At 26.1% G+C, this 20,567-nt stretch overlaps 1 protein-coding gene across 2 annotated transcripts; it reads right to left on the reverse strand.

The window, feature by feature from the left end:
* Positions 1-214: 214 nt before the first annotated feature.
* On the reverse strand, positions 215-13,528 carry LOC132924450 (molybdenum cofactor biosynthesis protein 1). Of its 2 annotated transcripts, XM_060988778.1 has the most exons (6): positions 13,386-13,528; positions 12,481-12,714; positions 8,290-8,514; positions 6,263-6,408; positions 5,386-5,471; positions 215-1,112 (listed from the first exon to the last, which is right to left on the reverse strand). In XM_060988778.1, exons 2-6 carry the CDS (start codon positions 12,673-12,675, stop codon positions 475-477), a joined length of 1,290 nt encoding a protein of 429 aa, XP_060844761.1. In that variant the 5' UTR covers positions 12,676-12,714; positions 13,386-13,528; the 3' UTR covers positions 215-474. The 2 variants fall into 2 exon arrangements, with proteins under 2 accessions (XP_060844761.1, XP_060844762.1); XM_060988779.1 differs by lacking the exons at positions 8,290-8,514; positions 13,386-13,528.
* Positions 13,529-20,567: the final 7,039 nt, after the last annotated feature.

The following is a 20,567-nucleotide window of genomic DNA, read 5'->3' on the forward strand; positions in this document are numbered from 1 at the left end:
GATGTATTTAGAACGTACATAAAAATATATACCTATTGTACCATGCCTGTGTATATGTGACATATAATATTATGTCCTATGTGGCGATGTCCATATACGTTACGTATACCCTACGTCGATGTACTGATGTTGGATTTTAAAAATCTATCGGATATTTTTTCAAATTATCTAATCGAAAATTTACGAATAATAAATTTAAAATACACCTAACACGTATAAAATAATTATATATTTTTTATCACAACAATTATTATAATAAGTATAAAGAAATCGGAAACATCGATCGACGTCTGATTAAGTACTGTAAAATAATACACTGTATCATCAACAATATAAGAAATAGAATATTACAATTTACAACAAACAATAACTTTTGAAAGTAATTTTATTCGTCGAAAAATCCTAATACGATCGCTTTGCCCCGACATAATAATAATATAGGTAATTTTATATTCATTATTCGATCGTTTGGCCCTAATCGTCGTCGTCGTCGTCGTCTTTTGCTCGGTAATCGATTTTTCCGCCCGTCTTGGACAAGAGCTTGACGTGCTCTATGACCGTGTCCCGACTGACGGCTTTGCACATGTCGTAGACCGTGAGCGCGGCCACCGCGCACGCCGTCAGGCACTCCATTTCGACGCCCGTGCGGTCGGTGCTGACGGCCGTGGCCGTTATGTAGACGCGGCCGCGGCGCTCGTCCAGCCGGGCGTCCACCGTCACGGAATCCAGCCTGATCTGGTGACACAACGGTATCAGCTGGCACGTGGCTTTGGCCCCGCAAATGCCCGCCAGCCTGGCCACGGACAGCACGTCACCCTTTTTGCACGCGTCCTCGGCAATCAGTCGCGTGGCCGTCGCGTCCAACCGGACCCGAGCCACCGCCGTGGCCGTCCGCCGAGTCTCGCGTTTTCCCGAAACGTCCACCATGCGCGCGTCCCCCGATCGTCCGTCCACGTGCGTCAGGCGCGGCTCGTCCGCACCGCCGCCGCTGTCGCTGACGAACGCCGTACAAAAGTTTCTAGCGAGACAGCCGCCGCTGGACGTCGTATAAACGTTTCTGGCGAAACGGCCGACATGGCTCGCGGTCACCGCCGATATGCTTCGATCAGCGACTGTAACACGAAAAGAAAATAGGAAAAACATTTTCGACCGACATACGTTTTGTATTGTCTCTAAGTGGGTACAACGGTGCCAAGTGAATTAATTCAGTTTAAAAAAAATTCAAATCAGCCTCAATATTCTGACCAAACACCCCTCCGGCCTAGTCGTTCGAAACCCTCGAAACGCGCTAAAAAAAACGCGTTTCGTTTTAAATTGTTCAAAAACTGTGGGAACGAATATTATATAGTTTGCGCATCATATAAAGCAAAACAATAATAGTGTGCGTTTAAATATTTGTATCTTGACATGGGACTTTTGATCATTAAAAATACATTTCGAGGTTTTAGATAGATTTATTAATTAAAAATATATAAAATAAAAATAGTTAATTATAATGGGTAACAATTATACTTAAATTAGTAAATCAGTCTGTTTTGGTCAGTTCGTCTTTAATACTGAAATTGGGCATAATATATTTGAAGCCTCGCGGTGAACAGCTATCGTGGCTATTGAGACATCATTAGAATAATATAAAATAAGTAATAATAACTACGATAACACAATACAACGTTTACAAATGTATTAAAGTTTTAATTTTTCATATTTTAAATTTAACAATAAAAAAATGAGAAAAGATCTAATTATTTATACTTTATGATAAATGTTTTATGTTTACACTGATAATTTAATAATAATTATTTTATTTATATAAATATTTTTTTTCAGATTAAAGCATTTTTTATTTCAAATTATTTACATTCACTATAAAGTATATATTGCCTTATTGCTCTTAAAATGAGAAAAAAAGAATTTATTATGTGAATAAATTTTCATATTCTATCAAATTAAACTATTAACATAATTTTTTTTATAAAAATATCAATAATATATGGTATTATTATAAATTGGGGAATAAATTATTATTTCGTTGCAATTAAAAAAAACGATTAACTGTACTTGACATTTTCACCAAATTTCAACATTTTTTATACGCAATATAAAATTACAAAATATTTTAACTCATTTTTTAGCTATTTATGCATATTATATGTTTCATATTTTTTATTTGTTTTTGTTTTTTTTTCTAATAAATATTACTGTTAGACGTTAGTGACATTTTATTAATATTTTACTATTATGCCTTATTAATTATTTTCGACTTAGTTAAGCTTATATAATATAAAATGACTCCGAATTAAATCTGTCAAGACTTGAACGTTGTCATCGTTGTAAAACCATAATAATCATAAATAATAATTGATTTTCTTATAAAAAAAAAATATCCATTCATCCGAATTTACATAATAGTTATTTGGTATTTATTTTCGAACATAACAGTTTAATATACGTAAGTAGTAGGTCTTATTAGTTATTAAATTATAATGGTGGATAATATAATGATAAATATTAACTATTAAATTAAAAGATTAAAAAATTGTTTTAATATAAACATTTAAGTAAAATTATGTACTTAAAATTCTATATCTCTCCTTCTTGTTTACAAGGAGATGAGCACACTTTTGTGTAGCCGCACCGCTAAAGGTGCGTATAAAGGTTTTAGACCTTAAATATTTGTCTTACAATTTAGGTAATATATTATGTGATGTATGCGTTGTCGGACTTACTCATCCGCCGATCAAGATCATTGGACGATTCGCCATACGAGGAAGATTTTTCATTCCTAAAACATCGTTATATTTAATCAACAATTATATATATAATATATTTGTTTTCAAGGCGGTGAGTCGAGTTGTTATTTATGAATACTTATATATAATATGTATATACGAGTATACATAACAATATAATTATCTATTTATCTAACAATAATGTTTTAAAAATAAACCATTATTAGTATAAAACAAATATCTAGGTATTGGTTTTACACAAAAAAAATATTTACTTATTTTCATTTGAGGTTAAGTACATTAAATATTTTTTGTTCATATTGACATATTTACAACCTTAATGTTAGGGTATAATTATTTCACCTATCCAGAATAATATCTAATAAGAATTAAATTGCAACGAAACAAAATATATACCTATTAAAATATTTTTTAATATTTTTGCGTACCTAGATATATTATACAATTATACTAATAGAAATAGGATATTTAGACTTTAAAATTATAAATAGATATTTACTGCACAATAGCATACCTGTAAATTGACACTATAAAAAATGATCCATACAAACATTTTATATTTTGATATTCAGCGATAATTCATTGTGTCTATCTATACTTACATCGACGAAAAAATAATATTTAAATATTTAGTGATGTTAAAATAAATTAAGAATGTTAATTGTATTTTATTTTCGACTGATTCTTCGTTTTTGGTGTACGCCTACAATTACATACTATAAATATTTTATTCTTAAACAAATATTATTAACTAAATTAGGTACATTTGTAAGACCTTATTAACTATAATGCTACGTTTTCTGAATTTTTTGTTAGAACTTCTATATTATACAACAGTTGCAAAAATGCTTACATATTTTCCATCAGTAATAAATAAAATATGAAATCACAAGTGGAACTAAATTAGTGCTGAATCGGTAGTAAACGATATTGGCGAGATGTCAACATCAACAGAAAATATTTACTACTGTACCTATGTTTAACAATAATCTTCTTTAACATGCACGCCCGTATTGCGTGGCGCCGATGAACTGTGAGTCTGAGCAAAATTCTACGGGGCCCTATACATTTTTTTTTATGATTAAATGTATTATATTGATATGCAGAAAATCTTAATATAGTTTTGAAATATATAATAGCTAAGCAAATATAAAAATTAAAAATATAAATAATATCATAACAAAGATTTTATATTGTAATTTATATTTTATACCTAGTTGGTTCCATGACATATAATGCGATGTTACAATTTAATGACTACATATATCATTTGAATTTTATTGTTTCTATTTTGACATAAAATATTTTTATATTGTTGTAAAATTAAATTCAGAACTTTATGGACATAACTCTTTAATATGAATGCTAATGGGAGATGTTAGTTTTAATTTTAATATGAATAATATATTAATATATTAATTCAATAAAAATATAAATGAGTGAGAAATTTTATTATAAAAATAATTAATATTTTTTTTTTTTTTTTTTTGTTAAATAGCTCCAATAGGTGTTAGGAATATTACTCATTAAATTATTAATAACAAAACTTGTATTAAATCTGAAATACATTTTTTTTCAATTATTATTTATCAACGTGTTTAATAAATGGGCTAAGCGTGTCACGAACGAATAAAAAACTACAAGAATTTAGTAGTCAATATTTCAACAATACTAAACGGCAAAGCTGGTACGATCGCATATCACGCTGGAATCATTAAACTATTGTTAATATAAGTATCTACCTGATTTATTTGACATGTAGGTAAGTAAACAAACATTTTTTTTCGTTTTAAACGCAAACTACCATACGCCCCATCATGTCTTCTATGATGTTACCTATTGTATACAATTTACATCATTTTATATATTATGTGTAAAAAAATGTAACCTCTATAAAATCAAATAATGAACGCAATCAATTATCATGCAATGATGGATATAATATAATAATTTATAATAATATTTATCGCTGGTGAAAATTGCGGCCCAGATTTTTTTTAGAACCTACATAAATAATATGTCTCGAGACTAGTAACGTATTTAGGCCGAATCACCCCGGGGCCATCAAGGTATGTCCAATTTGGTGAACCACAGGACCTTAATTTCCATTGAAAATAAACGGACACGACAATTTAAATTTGAAAGAAGTGATTGACAAGTTCGCTCAAATGAAAGCTCGAAAAGTTAATTTTTTAGTATAATACCTATATAGGTATATAGTTTATACTCTGTAAAATTCTGTTTTGCTACCAAGTTTCTCGCTACGCCACTGCATAAAAACATCATATATTATATATTAGTTTGAAAACTAATATACCTACAAATCAACAATCATTTCGATAATCATAATATTACAATAAATTGTATAGGTATTATGAACATAATTAAATTAAATTCTTTAAATTTTAGATTTTGTCAATATTACGATTAGGTAATTAAATATTTAGTTAAAATACCGCATTACTCGTCATTTTATAAAATGTATTAATACATTTGTAGGCAAAGTAAAATTAAATACATTTTATAATCAGTTCACTGAACGTTAATTGATCTGAAGGATTTCCTTATAGCTCAAACTATCTATGTACCCTGTTGGCAGTTAGTTATTTTATTGAATTTAAAAATATAATATTACCAGCATGTTTCCGCTTTTTATCATTCACAGCATTCGATATGATGTCCAGTAATTCTTCATCTGAAGCTCCTTTCCGAAGCGGATCTCTAGACCAATATACAATTCAAATAATTCAAATAGCATTATATTTTCCTTATCAGTATTTAAATAGTATTTACTATACTACGTAAAATATAGGTACATTATAAGTACAGTAATAATTGTAGTTAGGAATCTACAAGAATTTCAATTTATTAAAAAAAATAATTTTATAAATTTACTATAATAGATTTTAATAATCCTGTATTTAAATAATAATATATTTATCAATCACACATTCATAGAGATAGTTAGAACGTACAGTATTTTGGGAACATTCAGCGATTTAACATACTGTATACCTATATTATATAACATAGAATAAAGTAAGTTTGGATTTAAGACCTATCGTTATATACTTGAAATATAAACTATATAGGTATTTATCACCAAAAAGACATTTTTAAAGCTAATAAGTAATAAATAAAGTTTATTTTTTTTAAATTTTTATTCAGATGTTTATTTAATTAATTTAATTTTTAGCACCTATGTAAAGTAAAATAATTGAAAACTTCTCATTTGAATTATAATTTTAAATATAAATATTGACAATACACAATTATTCATCAACTTAACAACTGATGGAAAATAAATGGTTTTCATTTGAAAAATATTTTGTATAGCACAAAATTTTTTATACAAAGTCTAATTTATTTATTTAATGTCGTTAGATTTTTATATACCTATATTATTTCCAATATAAATACAGAAGTTAAATATACAAATCGGGGAACGATGATTATATAATAACTACCATAATCAAAATCGTTGTTGAAAACGGTTCGGGTTTAATATTTACCTTAAACTGATTTCGTTATTTTGAAACAGGCATGCTTTTAGATTTCCGTCGGCCATTAATCTGAGTCGGTTACAGCTATCGCAATAATCTTCGGTCATGGATGATATGAAGCCAATGCTACCTGCAAATCCTGGCACCCGATACATCTATGAAACATGGAATAGTTCTTTGTATGAAAACATTATTTTATTTTATTAAGCAAATGCATATATTATAATATAATATATGTATATATATATAATATATATTATATTATAATAGAAGTCGTGGACACATGCAGAAAAAACTTTTGGGGTGTGTTTTTGAAAATCAGTTATTGAAAAGTGAAATTTTTTTTATAAATATACAAAAATAATTTACGAAAATTAGGTATAATTAAAATACAAATATTTATATAACATTAAAATTGAATAAGTAAATAACCATGCATAAACCCAAGTATTTCGGGGGGTGTTTGAACACTCAAATCACCCCCATGTGTACGTCCCAAATAGAAGTCTATATAGGACACCACCAACCCGATATTTAAAGAGTTTGGTATAGGTAGGCAATTTTATTAAAATATCGAGAAAAATTCAAATTTTTAATATTATATATAGGTATTATTTAAATACTAATTTAAGATGACTTTACATGTTGACCCATGATAGTATATAATTACTTGTTGTGGCATTGTAAAAAAAAAACGGGTTACCTATATCAAAAATGAACCACGACACGAAATAGCTTTAAAACCAAACATAAATACATCGTGCTGGAAAAATATTTTCAGTCGTATTTTTTAGGTTTTTGAAATAATTAATCCAAATTTTGATGAAATTCTATATTTAAACGAAGAATAATAGTTTTAGCTATTTTGTTGTGTTTTAATAATATTCACCGGGGATATTTGAAACTTTTGATATGGATTATTAATTATTTATTTATTATTATGTTTTATACAAACAATGACCTTTCAAATGCAGTATTTTTATTTATTTTATTTTATTTATTCATACGTCTAGTTGCAATAATTATGTTATTAAGATACATTGAAAATATATACATTTACAAATGGAAAATTATCAATATTATACTTATTAACTAATTTCATGTACCTAATTATAGGAGTATTTTGATCATAGTTCGTTGACTGAAATGGCTCATAAAAAGTAATAATTTCAAACCTAACCTAGTATTTCGACATGAGATTGAAAAATTTAATTTACCAAGTAAAATTTGACTATCGATTTGTCCATTTAGCAATTTAAAAATAAATCAGATAGAAATTTATTCAATCATTATCTACTAATACTCAATAATAAAATAAATTTCTTTAATAGCAATATAAATATATCGTAAATATGCTTAGTAATGTAGACTGATATACTGTTAGACTGTTTTCGTCCAGTTTTTTATATTATGCAATGGTTTATCATTAAATTTAAATTTAATACATACATAACAGTGATTTATCTTCAATGACGATGTATAGTTATTCAGTAGAGCAGTTACCTACTTTCTCCCTTTTTTCAAATTTTATCAAAAAGTACTGTGAATTTTCTAGTTTTTATCTGGAAACATACCAACTAGATCTTAATTAATACTACGAATTATCAAATTTTAATGTTGAAGTATTTTTGCTATTTCAACGTCTTAATTAAAATAGAATAATGATATAAATAGTGAATGCACAATTGTTAAACCAATACAAATAAGTTTTTAAGTTTTAAAAATATAAAAACAACTATATACACATATTCATACTATAGTAATAATAATAATAAAAAAAAATAAAAATCAGAATAAGAATAAGAACAATATAACTACACAATAAATATTATCTCCTGTATAGGTTTTTACTACATGACTGTAAATTAAGTGATTTTTTTTCACACGAAACAGTTTTTACAAACAACATAATATGAAATTTTAACAGGCGGTAAAAAATATATATTTATATATGAAATAAGTATTTCATATTATGGTATATTATATTACGTTGTTGTACTTGGTTTTATGATGCTATTATACTAAATAAAGTTTACCTTTGAAGTTGAATTTGGCTCATTATCGCAAGGTTCGAAATTAGGATACGACTTTTTGATCTCTCGAATTGCTTCTTTATAAGGTACCATTCGCTTTTCGTCCCAATCATTCATTGAAAACGGCATGAATTCAATAAACCGATAACTGATTGTACGGTCTCTAGTCATTTCAACAAAATCACGTAATTCGTCAAAATTTATTCCTCTCATTAACACGCAATTCACCTGCAACAACAACAACAACAACAACAACAAAACATAAATCTTGCTGAATAATAATATCAACAACTACAATCGTACAAAAAATCTTCTTATTGATGCTACATATTACATTAAGTTTCAAGAGAATAATGTATTATGTATACAGCATTTAAAGGCTTGGAGTTTTTACTAACAATTTATTTTTAATATGATTTAATAACATTATCTATTGAATAGTCGGAACAAAAAATGAAAAATCATGTTTGAAATTTCGGATTTCCATCAAATATTTATAATATAATTTTCTAGATATTACAATTTAAAAAATATTTTGGTTAATTTTGTACTATATAGTTAGAATTGTGTATATTTAATATATATTATAAACATTTTATGAATATTATTTTTTAATTTCCTTGGTTTTATATTCGTTTAATGTTGATAAAAATGATTTCTGTAAAAAATTTGAAAATTTAACATAAGATTCTTCACAACTATTTATTTCAACAAATAAAAAACATTGAGAACATGATTATTTTTATAATACAAACATACTAAATTTTTCAAATTATTTTGAAGGTAAAAATTATATCAATGTCATAAACATTAATCCTCATAATTTTTCAAACTGGAATTTAAAAAAATAGCTTAATGTAAAATCTCATACATTTTTAAATTTAAATGACAACATTGGATTTTCAAATATATGATAATATATTCTCTATAAAACGATTTTCGACGAAATTACAATACATATAATATATAATCTACTCTACACTTTCAATTTTAATCGTTGAAATATTTACCTAATGAAATTATTTACCGAGTTCACATCAATAATCATAATACATAAAAACCAAATAAATAACAATAGAATTAGTAACTACTATTTACTAATAACATCAACATAATGAATTATGTATAAAATTCCTGATTTTTATTTATTTTATTATTAACTGAAATACCTATTAATCATTTATAAAGTACCTACAATTAAAATTTGTAATTAGCTTAAATTTGTATTTTTTTTTATGTGCGTTTTATTACATTTTGTGTAATGTAGTTATTGAAATAATTTTAAATGATTCAGGATACAAATAAATAAAATGAAAAAAATTCTGAAAAAAGCATTGTTAAATCTATGTATTATATATGTATATAATGTGTATAAAGCAGGGGCGGCCAAACCTTTTATGGCCGCGATCTACTAAAAATATAATTCACCTTTGAGGATCGACTTCCATAAAAATGTTTTTTTTTTATTATTAAGTATATATAATTATTAAGAAACAAACTTTGCGCGTAGCCTAAAAATAAATTTTAACACGATCGACCGTTTGGCCGCCCCTGGTATAAAGTATACAAAACAATCGATTTTTAAAAAAAATTTACAAATTTACTTACAACCAAACTTACCAACTACATAACTTACAAATTTTCAACATTTTTTTAATCCTCCTTTAAATTATATATATACATATTATGCTTTATAAATACATCGTATTTCATCAACCATTCTTGATGTTATTATCGGAATAATTATAATAATAATTATATATTCATTCTACAATAAAACCTGTTTAATATGAATCCCGATTAACATGGAAACTATATATATACAAACACTACAAATAAGTAACAAGTCTGAAGTGTTTTTTTAAACGAAACATTCCATGAATGAAATAGAACCTGTTTTTCGTCGAAATGAAAACGAAAATATTTAATTTAAGTATTATATTAATAGTATTAATAGCGAAAGTAAAAATACCAGTTTTAAAATATAATATCTTTTATTAACATGACGTATAGAATAAAATAAATGCTCAACTTAAAATGAAAAAATAAACGTTCTGATGTACAGTAGGTTCCAACTATAGTTCATCGAAGAGAAGTAATTCACTGTAATTAATGTGTTAGATTTAAATTCAATAATAAATTATTGTTATAAAAAAAAAAAAAAAAAATTTTTAAAGAAGATGGTATGTCAACCTATATTAGGTATTATCATTAATTATAAACACCTAGTATTTATAATCAATGGTATTATGTATATTGTATATTGCTATTTAAGTAATTTATTTTACTATTATAGTAATACAGTATTGGTTTTTGTCGAAAACACAGCATTAGAAAATGTAATTAAGTGTATAAAATAATAATATACGCTGAATGTTTCATGTGCCTGAATACAATTTTAAATTTATAACAAAATAACTAAAATCGTTATTTTTATTTATAAATATCTAATTTCATCCAAATTAAAACTTAAATCGACTATAAAAAAATACTGTGTTTATATATATTTTAGTATTATGGTATGTATGAATTACTAATGAGAAATCTTATATTAAAATTTAAATCCTTAACTATAAAAATTAAACATATTATAAATATATATAACTACAAAATAATTTGCAAATTTTCGTGGTTTGGACAAATTTGGTCAACATTTGAATTTAAAACGCTTTTATTATATAAATCTTGAATATTATATATGTATATCTTTACTATTTTTAAATAACTGTAATAATAAAATTTATAAAGAAGGAACATTGTATTAAGTTTTCAATGTTTATGACCAAGCAAAAAATGTTTATTAACATTTATAGAAAAAAACTAAAAAATGATAAAAAACAAAAATTTCTTTAAATAGTGAATACCTAAAAAAAAATCTAAATCTTTTTAAAATACTGTCGTGTATAAAAAATGGAAATATAATTATTTCGGTGAAAATTTCAAGTATGTATCTAAGGTTATTAGCTATACCAAAATCGATTTTTTCAAATACTAGTTTAGGTTACCTATATAGATAAAAATTCCCGTTTTTATTCAATTTTTTATTCTTGGTTATTTTTAAAAGTACTAGTAAACTTTACATTTGAACCCTTTCCTTTATGTATCAACTAAACTCAATTTTCTACTAGAAGCCACCCCCAACGTTGAAAAATGAAGCATTTTTTTACCATAAAAAGTGTCTTCACAAAAAACAACAACAATACATTCATTGTTCCGCTCAGAATCTAAAATAAAACCAGGTAATTGAAGCTAATAGAAAATACATGCTGTCAATGAAACATGTTATGAAGTCTCTGAGCGTTGAAAAATGTAGAAGTATAATATGTATTTAAACAGATTGTTGAATTAAAAAAATGCCCGATGGACGGCTACTCTTTATTTTCCAACTCTACGTTGGAACAATACGCGTATGTAGTTTTAAAAAAAATTAATTTTTTTAGGAAATAAGAGTATGAAAAAAAAAACCAAAATATAATAACGTCAATGAGAAAACTATGATCAATATTGACATATGAGTGGATTATAAATATGAGAGCCATAAATTTACCTATTTCGAGGTCGATAATACACATAAAATAGCTAAACAACCAACAAACAAGGAATTAAAACATAAAACGACTGGCTTAAGAGTTTTAAGATTCGACACGGTATATTTTGACATCGAATTAGCGTATGTAAGACAGTGCGGTGGACAACACTATAGTCACTAGACAGTAAACATACATAAAACAACCATAGATTCAATAACTTATCGAAGGTCATGTATTTAAAACATGTGTCAACGACCTCAACAAACAACGGGTTCTTTCACCAAGCTGAATGCGCCGTCATTAAGCAAATGCGCAAAAACTTTATTTACACGCATAATGGGGCGGGGGTCTTTAAAGACGACAGTTTAGGAGCGAAGCAAATTTAAAGGTCTCCTTAATTAAAAAATTAAATTTTCATGTAGACATAATATTTTAAATTTATAAACATGCTTTATATGATGTAATTATTTATAATTTAATCAGATTTAACGATTTTTCACATTACAATATTACTTAATAGTTAATAATTTTATTCTCATATTAAAATACATTTCCCATTGTAATTTATTGCGTCATTAAGGGGTTAGGGAACTATTAAGGGTATAAAATTAAAACGTAAAACTAGATAAAATTCCATATAATAGTATACAATGTATATACGCACCTTAACTGGACTGAATCCTAATTGCAATGCCAGATCTATACCTGCCAATACTCTTTTCAATAATCGACCATCTCTTCTAGTGATGTTTCCATACGTATTTTGTTGCAACGTGTCTAAACTAACGTTTAACGCGTTCAATCCAGCTCGTTGAAGATCCACCAAAAGTTTTGTTAGAGTTAAGCCATTCGTGGTCATCGCAATCGTTTTGAGTTTTTTTTATATCTCTGAGTGATTCTAATAGAGAATATGGAATTTAATCATGCTACTTAATGTTTGCAATGTGTGATAATATTTTTAAAAAAGCCACGAAAAGTCAATTTATTCTAAAGCTTAAACCTAAACGGATTCTACAGGTAGTTAAGCTTTATTTATTTTAAATATTTCCTACACATCGGAACCTGCAGCTACTTAAGGGTTTGCTAAACTCCCACGAGAATAATAGTAAGTAAGTGGTTTTATCTATAAGTTCATACACGAATAAAATCACAAAAATATAATCTAAGTAAGTATCAGTTCATAATAGTATGTGTTCAATGTATCTAAAAACAAATAGAGATTAATATTTTATTTTTGAAAATGATGATCTAATTGAGATTGTTTTATTTTCGTGTGATTCTATTACAGAATTGTTGAAACGATTGGAAATATATAGCATGTATGGATGCCACTTTTAGTTATTGCAATAAACACAACTCTATAATATACAGCTCGTAAATTTAAAAATAGTATCTAGTAATTAAATTCCAATAATATATTGCTTTTTACCGGATAAAACATTCGGAAAATCAGAAAATGGTGATAGGTATTTTTATTTTTGAAATGTCTACCGAAAACCCTCAAAACACGACATTGATTATCATTAACTTAAAAACTTTAATTAAATTATATTAACCATATAAGCTTACCAACTATTTGAATAATATCCTTTTTCACTGTAGGTTCTCCACCAGTGATTCGAATTTTATCGACCCCATGTTTGGCAAATAATGAAACTAAGCGAACTATTTCGTTATTCGAAAGCAACTTTGACTGTTCCGACAGTTTTGTACCTTTAAGTGGCATACAATATTCACCTAGGCAAATTTTATTTTAATTACAACGCGTTTTAAAAGTAACACAAATATTTTATTAGGTAATATAATTAAAATTATTTATATTTTTTGTACATCATATTTTTGTAGTTATTTTCATATTACAACATTTTTCATGCAGCCATTTTTTATATAAACTTAATAAGTCAGGTTTGTATTTAATTACTAAATAATAGGTATATAGATAGGTAGCGTACACTTACATCTAAGATTACAACGTTCAGTCAGTGACACTCGAAGATAATTATGTTTCCTGCCAAATGTGTCCGTCAAAACTTCATCAAACGATGATTTCTAAAAAAAATGTATTATTCATAAATTAGATATTGGATAATATATTAAGATTATAAAAAGATTAATGTTAAATTATAGTATTATACACATACATTTTAAATACCTACATATTGTACATAGTACATGCAAGCAGGGCCCCCACATACAATATCGGGTCCTTGTACTAAATGTTTGTACTGGCCCTTTATAAAACTTTATAAAAATTACAAATAAATTTCAGCGGGCCCACGGACCCTTAAAATAGCCGAGCCCCTGTACTCAAGGTCCATCAGCGCCGAACGGTATCGTCTAATAAATCTGCAGATACAAACTACAATAAATTCGAAATTAATTTCAATATTTTTATGTTTAACATTAATGCAGTACAAATAGAACACTCTTGCAAATATGCTGATGTTTGAATCTGCTAATTATTAGATTCTGAACGGCCGAATGATTACTGTATTGATTTTACAATGATGTGTGTTTTTTTTTTGTGTCTATCATCACGTTTTTGAGTAATAATAGTGTTTTGATTTTTGACTTCAGCCCCTCTTTGAAAAGGAAACTGAATCTAGTTGATACTTGGGGGGGGGGGGTCAAATGTAAAAAAATGTCAAAAGCGTCTGGAAAAACCTTGAAAAAGTAACGGAAAAAGGGGAATTTTTACGCATAACCACTTTTCGACAAAATCGATATTTTGATTGCTGTAACTCAAAATCAAAAACGAATCATTGTAAATACTTGAAATATTCACAAAATGTTTATATTAGCGTTATCTATTTACGACTACATTTTTAAAATATTTAGCCTTTTTTTAAACAAATAAACCATTGAAATTTTCTATTTTTCTAAACTTTTTTTCTTGAAATGCCGAGATAAAAAAATTTGGCTTTCCAAAAAATCTTTAAAATTTAATATAAGGTTTATTATTAGTTTTTCTTATTGTAATAAAAAAAAATAAAAAATCGTTACCACAATTTTTGTTTATAAGCATTAAAAGTTCAATTGTTTACGAAATATGTCAAAATCGCGAATATTTGCAAGGAATTTTGAAGTTGAAAATTCATAAAATTTTGTAATTTATATCCAAGGTTAAAAAACCCAACACAAGGTTATCCATAACTTTTTCTTCAAATAAGTGTAAAAAAAAAACTCCAGCGTCTATATAGAAAAAATTCTATGAGCGTATGAAATTAATTTTTTTACGAAATCGAGTAAAATAACGATATATTACAATTTAAATATAAGTAATAATATAATATGTCCTACCAATTATCCTAGACTGACAAATCATCTCCGATCAGAATCGTTTTTCGTATTCAATGATACCTGCAGTCATTGCATTCAAATTTAATACATCCATTTTAGTGACATAACATTACTTACTTAATTTAAAAACAAGCCAGTGAAGTATATAGGTATGGGTATAAAATAATAATAATAATAATAAACAAATAATAAGATGTTACCGACCATTAGAAACGTTCGTGATACATATTTTTATTATTATTTATTACGCAATAAATAATTCATTAAATATTTTACTCGCCTAAATCCAAAACAGTAGAATACGTCACATATTTTTGGTTATACGCATTCTTCGTCAGCCTATTCTCCCGAGTTATAAATCTGGATAACAGTTATATAAAATTACGAATGAAAAATTATGATCCTAATCCTATAAACTTCACTTTATACCAAATAATATATTTAATTTTTGACAATAAGCACCTACGGTTAATTTAAAATAAGTGTTAGTGGTTTGTATTTTATGTTTTTACTCCCCTTTTAGATTAGTAAAATTACTAAAACCTAAAAGATGACAATATAAACATAATTATAATAATCAAATTATAATTATTAAATATTTACTTGGGTACCTATAACTCATTTTACACTTAAAAATCTCGATTCCACTCAACTTTTTTTTAGGTATACAAATTTTTGAAATGTTTAATATACCTACTTAAATACTTAATAATACCTAATAATATTCACTATCACAAAATTATAACACTAATAAATAATAATATATCGATGTAAATAAGCTGTATTGTACACAGGCTTAGAAAAAGCTGATAGCAAATTTGGGAGTAACATTGTCTTGAGTGTTTAAACTTTAAAGTGAATTTCCATCAAGTAGTATATACTTTTATAACTTATAAGAAATCCGTTTATCTAAAAGATATGGCAGGTATAGAATTATTCATAATCTTACAACAACGCTTGTTTAAGTACCTTGGTACCCTATTTGTTTTTATATTTTTGTTATACTATCTGTAAAAAGTACCTATGTGTGCTTGTTCAATAATGCCATTTGCTAAAATCAGTTAAGTATATGTGGTAGACAAGTAGACTGTACACGTACCAAATTTTTTATCGTCTGTATTAGCATGCCACGTGTAGGACATAAAAAAACAGTTACATTATACAGTATACATTAGTTATTACTGTCGTTCGTAATAATTTTTGACGTTAAAATTTAATATACATACATTTTATTTGCATTGCTTAAAAGTTAAAAATACATCAATTCGTTTTCTCTTGTATCTAATATATAAATTACGATTTACAGCACGCTGGCAAGTATTTTAAACATTAAACCAATTTTAAACATATATATTTAAGTGTTGTAAGTACATTTTGTGAGTAGGTAGTAATAACAATGTAAACGACTATTAAAATAACATAATATTAGGTACCTATCCGAGTACTTACTTTTGTCGAAATCGATTTGACGGACCACTTGTTCTTATAAATCGTACGCAGCAACATTGTGTAGAATTTACTAACAATATTAGTATGTAACTGTATTGCTCACGTCTATAGAGTTTAAAGTGCTGGGCAATACTGCACAACCGGTTACCATTAAGATATACTAAATTCTGGTAACTTGACATATGAACTTCGGTGCAGTGCTTATCTCACGAACAACTAATATGGCTTCTATTTACTTTAATATCAATCTGTCCTTAAATACCATATTTTCTTAAAAACAAATAATCGTATAATTATCTTATTTACTTACTATTATGTGTATATATCTAGATGTCTAGCCGTTTGAGGCCTTGTGCCCTTGCACTTACCTAATGATTTAGATATGTGATTTTGAATAATCGGTCAAAAAGTATTAAGATATAATATAATATTTTAATATTATATAATATCAGTGAATGGTTCAATATATAAGATTCCATAAAATAAAATATTAAAATATATAGACATTTTCGAAATGTGGAGTTATACAATCCTTATTAGAAACACTGAATCACGACTAGCAATACGTTTAAGATATTTGTTTTACAATTATACATTGGTACGACATACCTACAATAATAATTATAAAAATACAAATAAATGATGGGAACATATTTTATAAGCAGATTTTTTAGTTTTTTACACACGTGTCATGTATTGCATTTGACCAACATTATTTTATAAGTTTATTTTGCAAATAAATTATATATTTTATTTAATAATAGTATGCATTTTTTTATATTATATGTAATGCTAGGTAGAATTTATACAATTATACCAATATTTATTAGGTACTTATTGAATTACACATTTAAGATTTTCAACCATTCACTAATTTCCATTTACCAACATAAAGCACTAATGAATCATTTGAAAATATTTATGGTTTTAAAAGATTTTTTAATGTGTAAACAAAATTTAGGAAGAATACTATTCATGTTATTATTTTAAACAAACAAATAAATAAGATAGACAATTATTAATAAATAATATATTATATATGTATATTGCAGATATCAATGGTGCCGTCCTACATCACTTTTGTATATTAACAAGTAACAAGACTAAATTTGAAAGTATAATATAATTTATATTGACATTAAATTATTATTGTTTTAAAAATTAAAAATGTAATATCCCAGTGAAACTTTCAATTAACAAAATGTTATGTTTCGCAATATATTTCTGAAAACCATAATCGAAAACTGGGACTAAATTAATTTGATTCTATTTAAAAAATTTCTTTGTGATAATAACTTTTCTTAATTCCCATTGAGACTTTATAAACATGAAAGTTTCACTGTATAATTTACCTATATAATATGTAAGCGAATGCAGTGAATTCTTTAGTAGATCGAAACAAAAGTGATATTTGGAAAGTTTAAATGAAAATACAAGACTATCAATTATTATTATTATAAAATGTTTTATTAAGTATATATTTAATCCAAAGTCGCCCTATATTATTTGATTTCAAATCTGCACTGTATTATATATGGTTAATGCCAATTTTTGTAACCCACAAAAATATAATTTTAAATAAAAAATGATATTCATCAATATAATCGTTCTAAACCTAATGAATAAATATTTTTTTAGCTTGTGATAATTAATAAAATAGTAATCTTAAATAATTGAGCTATAAATTATTATTGACGTCATTGAAATTATCTTTGTTTTTAACCTATTCGAGGATTACACTATTTGACCACATAATTATTTAAATTAATAGTGATTTGTTTACCATGTGTTACTACATTTGTGATTTGTCGTATTAATATTTTTATACAATTAAAATATTTCAAACTATTTTTCCAATTGTCTAATAGCGTTTTTTATCTATTCAATTAATGGGTACGGTCATTTTTTTGTACTTGTGTCAATAAAATGTACAGTGTATCGTTATAATAGGGAATTTTTATTATCTATTACTGCACTGCCGCACTGGTAATATTATAATGATTGTCATACGAATCGTGTTTACTAGTATCCACGTTGTTATGAACTTTTTATTTTAAAATATTTTAAAATTGGAAATTTAAGAAGAAAATTATTCTTATCATTACATTTTAATATTAAACTTTAAAAGTTCAATGCTTCAAAGAGACCTTGTACCAAGTATCAATGACTTGCAACATTTTTCACATTTTTATCGTTGGGTATGATTAAGGCCGTAACTGAAAAATAATTTTTTTTTTTGTTGGGGGGGGGGGGGGTCCAAGATCTTTTTAAATATAAATGGTGAAAATTTATAGTCAATAACCTATATTCATCAATAAAATATTTCTACATTTAAAAATTTCGGGGGTGGGGGGGTCCGGACTCCTGGACCCTCCCGCAGTTACGGCCTTGGGTATGATACATATTGGATTGTGAATTATGACACTATTTTAAAACACAAAAAAATTATATGAACTTTATAATATATACAAAATAATATATATAATTTAAAAAGCCATGGTTACGAATGTTGTCCTTTTACCAACCATCGATATTATAGATAGTTACTTAATAAAATATGTCTAACTAAATTTGTTTTAATGCCTAATAAAGAAAGTTAAAATATCTCTATTTTAAGAAGTCGCATATCCCTAGAATCTAGATATTATAAGTTTTCGTTGATTGGTTAAAAAAAATGGGTTTTCTACTATACGAATCCGATGAACTGCGATCAGTCTTATATGTTGTCCACGCACTATCAAAAGCTAATTAAATAATAAGTATCTGAGGCCAAATTCTAAATTAATGACGTATAATATAAATTAAAAATACTTACATGGTAACTCAATTGTAGCAGCTTATACAATATTATATTATATACTCATAATATCGTAAAATGGATATTTATTATCAAAATAACAAAATACTCGACTATATTATAAACGTATTTGTTTGTTTACACGATTTTTATCTATAAAAATTTTATATCTATTATAACTGTTGTAAATAGGTACCAGGTTTCCAAATATATTTATTCAGAATAATTAGGTATGTTTTTAAATTTGCAACGTTACATGTTATAAATACATCATGATGAATAAAAACTTTAATTTATTTTTGATTTTGATTATTCTATCGAGTTTTTTTTTTAAATAAAACCATCAATAAACATAGTTACATAGGCGCGTCTATGTATTTAGCCTTATCCAGAAATATAGCCGGCGAGATTGCTGGGAAGCTTATTGTTTACGATGTTCAATTAAAATAAATTAAGTAGATAGATACTTGAAACTTTACTATACGTACTTTTTAACATTAGATATTAAATACTAGACTATAATTCATAGCCGTGAACTATATTATCCTCTGGGAAAAGATCCTAAAAATTCTTGAAGTCACCCAAATATTTTCTAACTTCGACTCGTCTATATAATAAATTATTGTATTGTATTATTATTTACAAATTTGCGTGTTATTTAATACTTTTATTCCCCCCCTACCAAGTATTATAACGAAGTGTTTTAAGAATTTAAAGTAATGAAATCTAAAAAAAAAGTCATATTATTAAGATACCTCGTGTAATAAAAAATATATTGTTATAAGTATTCTTTCGACACTCGTCCGTTTTAACAATAATTTACATAAATATTTCATTTATAAATTAATATTTTTTTAAACAGTATTTTTTACAATTTTCATTATTTAATATGGTCAATTCATATGAAAATAATTAAATCATTAAAATTATTCAGATAATAATACGATACGTATGCATAAGGTATAACATAATACCAATATTATACCGAAATCATGCCGTCCGCCAAATGTGAGTCAATATTGCATTTTATCTGTCTTTTTTTCATAATTTGTTTGATTATATTCATAAAGGTATATAAATAATTATTTGTAACTTAAGACTTAGACTGATTTAAATTTCACGCATAATATGAATTATATTCAGACAATACGTAACATACCTATTGAAATAATTATACATTTCAAAAACTTTATCATTTCATAAAC

This window comes from Rhopalosiphum padi, chromosome 3, assembly GCF_020882245.1.
Source record: "Rhopalosiphum padi isolate XX-2018 chromosome 3, ASM2088224v1, whole genome shotgun sequence".
Taxonomy (NCBI): domain Eukaryota; kingdom Metazoa; phylum Arthropoda; class Insecta; order Hemiptera; family Aphididae; genus Rhopalosiphum; species Rhopalosiphum padi.

What these genes read in the sequence shown, in the direction of transcription:
- LOC132924450 (XM_060988778.1), bottom strand. Translation starts at nt 12,675, where the DNA reads ATGACCACGAATGGCTTAACTCTAACAAAACTTTTGGTGGATCTTCAA. An exon ending in TAGGATTCAGTCCAGTTAAG is followed by an intron (nt 8,515 to 12,480) that starts GTGCGTATATAC and finishes TTGTTGTTGCAG; the next exon opens with GTGAATTGCGTGTTAATGAG. An exon ending in AGCCAAATTCAACTTCAAAG is followed by an intron (nt 6,409 to 8,289) that starts GTAAACTTTATT and finishes CATGTTTCATAG; the next exon opens with ATGTATCGGGTGCCAGGATT.